Source organism: Belonocnema kinseyi, chromosome 6 (genome assembly GCF_010883055.1).
Source record: "Belonocnema kinseyi isolate 2016_QV_RU_SX_M_011 chromosome 6, B_treatae_v1, whole genome shotgun sequence".
Lineage (NCBI taxonomy): Eukaryota > Metazoa > Arthropoda > Insecta > Hymenoptera > Cynipidae > Belonocnema > Belonocnema kinseyi.
The window spans coordinates 40,173,214-40,179,610 of record NC_046662.1 but is presented as its reverse complement, the minus strand read 5'-3'; the positions used below and the strand labels follow the sequence as shown (position 1 = coordinate 40,179,610).

The 6,397-nt window shown below is 21.9% G+C and overlaps 1 protein-coding gene across 1 annotated transcript in view; it reads right to left on the bottom strand.

Moving 5' to 3' along the window:
- The window catches only part of LOC117175345 (GATOR complex protein Iml1), a 147,632-nt gene that overhangs the window by 96,246 nt on the left and 44,989 nt on the right, over nt 1–6,397 (bottom strand). The window contains exons 6-7 of the mRNA XM_033365052.1: nt 5,214–5,497; nt 2,742–2,971 (exon numbers count right to left, since the gene is read on the bottom strand). Of these exons, the coding sequence (XP_033220943.1) occupies nt 2,742–2,971; nt 5,214–5,497 (514 nt within the window). The remainder of the gene's footprint in view (nt 1–2,741; nt 2,972–5,213; nt 5,498–6,397) is intronic.

Sequence of the window (6,397 nt, the reverse complement as noted above, 5' to 3'; positions counted from 1 at the left end):
GTCAATCTGGCAATTTGAAAATTGGGCATTCAAAAATTGCGAATTTAAAAATTGGTTACATAAATATTAAAAATTTTAAAATTGGTAATATAAAAAAATCAGGGATTTAAAAATTGGAAATTTAAAACTTTTTAATTTAAAAATATCAGTACCTTTTACAATTATCCTTTTTATTCAATATATTAATTTTTTAAATTGGAATTTATATATTATTGTAGGAACAAAACTGGTAATTTAAAAAATTGGGAATTTAAAAATATATATTATATCTGATTTATTATATCTGATCAAATATATTAATATTTCAAACTTTTAAATGGAAATTTAGATTTTATTGTAGGGCCGAAACTGATAATTTAAAAATTGGAAATTGAGAATTGAAAATATGTCAGTACCTTTTATACATATATTATATATAGAATTAAGCCATTTCCATTTCGTATAATTAACCTTAAAAAATTCGCCATCTTTGATATATTTTGTTTATTAAATATATTAATTTTTCAAGCTTTAAAATTAAAATGTTTAAATTGGATTACATAAAAATTAAAAAATCGAGAATATAAAAATATCCTTCAAAATATCAGTGCCTTTTATCATTTTTCTTTAAAAAATCCGCGAATTTTGATATAGTTTGTTTATTAAATCTGATTAAATATATTAATATTAATAATTAAGAAATTCGGTATTTAAAAATTGAGAATCTAAAAATGGAATATTAAAAAATTGGGAATTAAAAATAGAGAATCCTTTAAAAAATTCGCTATCTTTGATATAATTTGTTTACTAAATATATTAATTTTTCAAGCTTTTAAATTCTAATTTAGAAATTCTGGGACGAAAGCTGGAAATTCAACAATTGGAATTTCAAAAATTGTGAATTTAAAAACATCAGTACTATAATAATAAAATATGAGTATTATAGTTTGCTTATTGAATATATTATTTTTAATATTTTTTACATTGACATTTAGAAATTCCATGACCAAATCTATTAAAATTAAAAAATTAGGAATTTTGACAATGATAATTTAAAAATAGAAAATTTTAAATGAGAAATTAAAATATTTGGAATTCAAAAATATAATTATTTTTCTTATCCTTTAAAAAATTCGCGATCTTTGATATAGTTTGATTATTAAATATATTAGTCTTTCAAGATTTCAAGTTGAACTTTAGAAATTCTGAGACCAAAATTGTTAATGTAAAAATAGGAATTTGAAAATTGGGAATTTCAAAAATTGCGAACTTAACCCATTAAAGACCAAAGCTATTAATTTTATAACATGAGTTTGACCGCAAAATTTATGGGTATAACCAAACAATAAATCGATCAAAAGTATATATATTTCTGTTAAAGTTTAAGAATTTTGTTTCTTTTTTAATTTTGTGCACCGATGGTCTGAAAAAAAATTCTAAAAATAAAAAATTAAACATTTTTCACTATTTTTGTATATGCAAAAACCGCCATATTTAATTTTGAAGTGAAAATATTCGAATTTTGACCACGGATTCGAATTTAGCTCACCGAAAAACATAAGGAACATTATACCCATAAATTTTGCGGTCAAACTCATGTTTTAAAATTGATAGCTTTGGTCGTTAATGGGTTAAAAATTGGAAATTTAAAAAATGGGAATTTGAAAATTGCGAATTTAAAAATTTGATACTTGAATATTAAAAATAAATAAATAAATATATCTTATATTTATTTATCTTAAATATATTTATTTATGTATATATATATATATATATATATATATTTGATATATTTTGTTTATTAAATACATCAATTTTTCAAGCTTTTGAATTGAAATTTAAAAAATCTGAGGTCAAAAGTGGTAATTTAAAAATTGAGAATTTAATAATATCAGTACCTTTCATAATTATCCTTGGAAAATCCGCGAACTTTGATCTAGTTTTTTTATTCAATATAATTATTTTTAAGCTTTTAAATTTAAATTTAGATATTATTGTAGGGCCAAAACTGGTAATCTAGAAAATTTGGGAATTTAAAAATTGAGAATCCTTTTAAAAATCCGCGATCTCGAATATAGTTTGTTTACTAAATATATTAATTTTTCAAGCTTTTAAATTCAAATTTCGAAATTCTAGGACCAAAACTGGTAATTTAAAAACTGGAAATTCAACAATTGGAATTTCAAAAATTGAGAATTTAAAAACATCAGTACTATAATAATAAAAATTTAGAAATTTCATGACCAAAACTGTTAAAATTAAAAAATTGGAAATTTTGACAATGATCATTTAAGAATTGGAAATCTTAAAATTTGAATTTTAAAAATTGAGGATTTAAAAATTGGGGACTTGAAATTTGGGATTTTAATAATTGGGAATTTGAAAATGGGAAATTAAAAGAATTTGAAATTAAAAAATTTTAATCTTTAAATAAAATTCTTTTTCATAATTATCCTTTAAAAAATCCGCGATCTTTGATATAGTTTGATTATTAAATATGTTAATCTTTCAAGCTTTCAAATTAAAATTTTTTGGAATTTAGAAATTCTCAGACCAAAATTGTTAAATTAAATATAGGAATTTGAAAATTAGGGATTTAAAAAATTCCGAACTTAAAAATTGGAAATTTAAAAAATAGGAATTTGAAAATTGAGAATTTAAAAACGGTTAATTTAAAAAATGGGAATTTATTAATTGAGAATTTAAAACTTCGGAATTTAATTATTGAGAAATTAAAAATTGGAAGAAAATAAATAAAATACCTTTAGACATTTCGTCGTTTGAATCAACACTATTCGTATTTTCGCTTCTGTGAGGAATTGAAATAGCAGCACTTTTGCTAGGAAGCGTTTTGGGAGGGTGCTCAGGAGGAGGATGATGAATATCCGGATCCGACATTTTTCGTTTCAACAATTTCAATGCCTGGGCGTTATTCGGTGTTTCTATACAAGCTACGCTCGTTTTTTTCGTTCTCGTAGAAACTCGTTGCAAACTGACAACAGAAAGGACAATTTCAATTGGCAGAAATAACAATCAATATTTAAAGATAAGAAATTAAATTCAGAATAAATCAAAACTTAAATTCCTCTTTAAAGTCAAAAATTCTAATTTTACCAGGAAATTCTTGGAAATTAATGTCCATTCAATTGAAAAAAATAGTATAATCCTTTATAAATGAAATAAAATAATAAAACTTCAGATAAGAGCTTAAAAATTTCACATTTGATTATTAATTTTAATTAAAAATATGACTTTTCTACCATAAAAAATGAATTTTCAATAAAAAAAATTTTTTAACGAAATAGTCGAATTTTTCACCGAAAAAGAAGACTTTTTAACAAAATAGTTAAACTCTTCATAAAATAGTTAAATTTTAAACCTACAAAGATAATTTTTCAAGCAAACGGTCGAATTTGCAATAAAAAATTAATAACTTCAGCCAAGATCTGAACCATTTCCAACTAAATAATTAAATTTTTTAGAAAACAGTTGCATTTTTAATAAAGAAGTTAAAATTTGAATAAAAAGGATGAATTTTCTGTCAAAATATACAAATATTTAACAAAACAATTTAATTTTCTACCGAAAAGATCACTTTTTAAAAAATTCTTAAATTTGTAACCAAATAACAACTTTTTTAACCAAATACTTAAATAAAATATTTAAAAAGTCAACCAAAAACAGTAGCACTTTCAAGCCAGAAAGACGAAAAAGATGAATTTTCAATGAAAAATATAATAGTTCATATTAAAAAAAAAGCGTTCAATTTTCAGCCAAAGAGTTGAATTTTCAACCAAATAATTAAATATTCAACAAAAATTGTAATAGTTGATATTTTAATCAAAAAAACATTAATTTTATATGAAAAGAGATGAATTTTAAAACAAACTAAAAAATATCAATTTTAAAAAAATGGTAAACTTTTTTAACAAAGTAGTTTAACTTTTACCCGAGTTGTTACGATTACAAATAAAAAGATTAATTTTCGAAAAAATAGATAAACTTGCAAACAAAGGGGTAAATTTTGAATTAAAATAATTAATCTTTATCTGGAATAGTTAAATTTTAAGTTCAAAAAATAATTTTCAATCATTTTTCAACAAAAAATTGAATAAATTAATTTTTATTTGAAAAAATTAATTTTCAACAAAAAAAAAATTTTTTAACCAAAAAGATGAGTTTTTAACTAAAACTACAAGGATTCAAATGAAATAGTTAAATTTGATATAAAATAAAAAATTAATTTTCACTAAAAAGATAAATTGTTAACCAACAATTAAATAATTAAAATTTAAGTTGAAAAAATTAGAATTCAACCTAAAAGAATGAATTTTCAACTTAAGCTGAGAAATATTCAATTGGAACAAGTTACATTTTTAATTGCAAAAAATTACTTTCAAGAAAAAAAAAACTAACTTTAAAAAAGAAGTTACATTCTCAAAGAAAGTGATGAATTTTCAACTAAAATGGTATATATTTAACTGGAATAGTGGAATTTTCAACTAAGAAGATAATTTTTCAACCAAAAATTGAATAATTAAATTTTTTGTTAAAAAATGAAGTGTTTAAATTTATTACAAAATTAATCAGTATACAAAACCAAAAAGTTCAACCAATGAGATACATTTTTAACTAAAATGATGAAATATTAAACTTGAATAAGAGTTACGTTTTCATTTCAAATAAATAATCATTTATAACCAAAAAAAGAAACAAACTTTCGAAAAAATAGTTCAATTTTCGAGAAAAAAATTCCATATCATCCAAATAAAAAAGAAGTTTTTAATAAAATAGCTCGTATTTCAACCAAAGAAATCAATTTTTGTTTAAAATGATGAATCTTTAAACAAAAATTTTCATCTAAAATTATGATTTTAATTGTTTAAAAAAAATCCAGTTCCATGTCAGAAATTCCCTGTTCCAAGTGAAATTATATTTCTTTACCGAAACTCTCTGTTGTAAAATAAAAACGATCATTATTTTCACTTATATGGCCTGCAACTGTACATAAAGTAAAAATCACTTTTCTAAATTGACAAAAATTATTAAAATAATGAAAACCTAATGTGTGTTACGATCAGAAGTAATTTCCCGGGGTTTAATTTAATTCCTGGTCGTTTACCGGTCATTTCCCGGCATTATATAAATTTTATATAAATATATAAATTTTTTATGAATTGAAAAAATTGTTTAAATAATGAAAAGTTTAATTTTTCTGTGATCAGAATGATTACCTTGAAGTATGAATCGGCGGCAGTTGAAAAACTTGCGCATCATAAGCGTCGTAATCAAACAAAGTATTGTGAAGACAATCTCTCGCATCTTCTTGCAACAATTTCGGTTTACTTAGCAGTTTTTCATTTTCATTTTGATGTTTGGGGACTTTTGGAGGAAGCTTAATTCGAGGTATAAAAGTTGAGTACGGAATCTTTTTGTTTGTTGAATAGAAACTGAGATTTATCCAGTGAGGCATGCTGTAGTCATCAGGAACATTTATCGACTTGTCCTTATTGTGAAACTAGAAAAAAATGTATAATATCTTTTGTTATTTAAATAGTAATCAAATTAATTAATTATCAGATTCAAAACCTGAAAAATCCCTGAAAAAAACCAAAAATAAGAATTTATCACTAAAATGGTAAATCAACAAATTACATGAATTTTCAGCCCGAAAATTGAAATTTCAAAAAAAAAAAAAAAAGATTAATTTTTAATCGAAAATGAAATAGTTAAATTTTCATTAAAAGACAAAAATATCAACCAAGCCAAAAAAGAATTTTCAATGAAATAGTTAAATCTTCAACTAAAATGATAAATCTTAAACTGGAATAGTTGAATGTTTAACAAAACAGTTTAACTTTCAGCCAAGTAGTTTAATCTTGAACTATAATCAATTAAATTTTTATTTAAAAACCTAAATTATCCACAATTTAAAAAATTACTTTCAACGAAATAGTTAAATTTTTAACCGCGTTGACGAATTTTCAACTAATATGTTGAATATTGAAGAAGAATAGTAGAATTTTGAACAATTCAATATTCAAGTAAATTTGTTAACAAAAAATGAATTTTCAGCCAAAAAGACTGATTTCTACCAAAAAGGACGATTTAAAAAATCAAATATTATAGTTAAATTTTTAGTTAAAAGAATTAACATTCAACTCTGTTATTATATATATTCAACATTATTAAAAAAAAAATTTACAACTAAATGAGGAGTATTTAACAGAAAAAAATGCATTTTCAACCAAAAACGTGATAATTGATATTTCAAATAAAAAATAATTTAATTTTTAATCAAACACGCTTAAATTTAACCATAAGAGGCGAATTTTAACAAAAAAATTCGAATCCTAAACAAAAACAAAATCATTTTCAACCAAACAAATTTTTTTAAAAAGAAAAATTAATTTTTTTT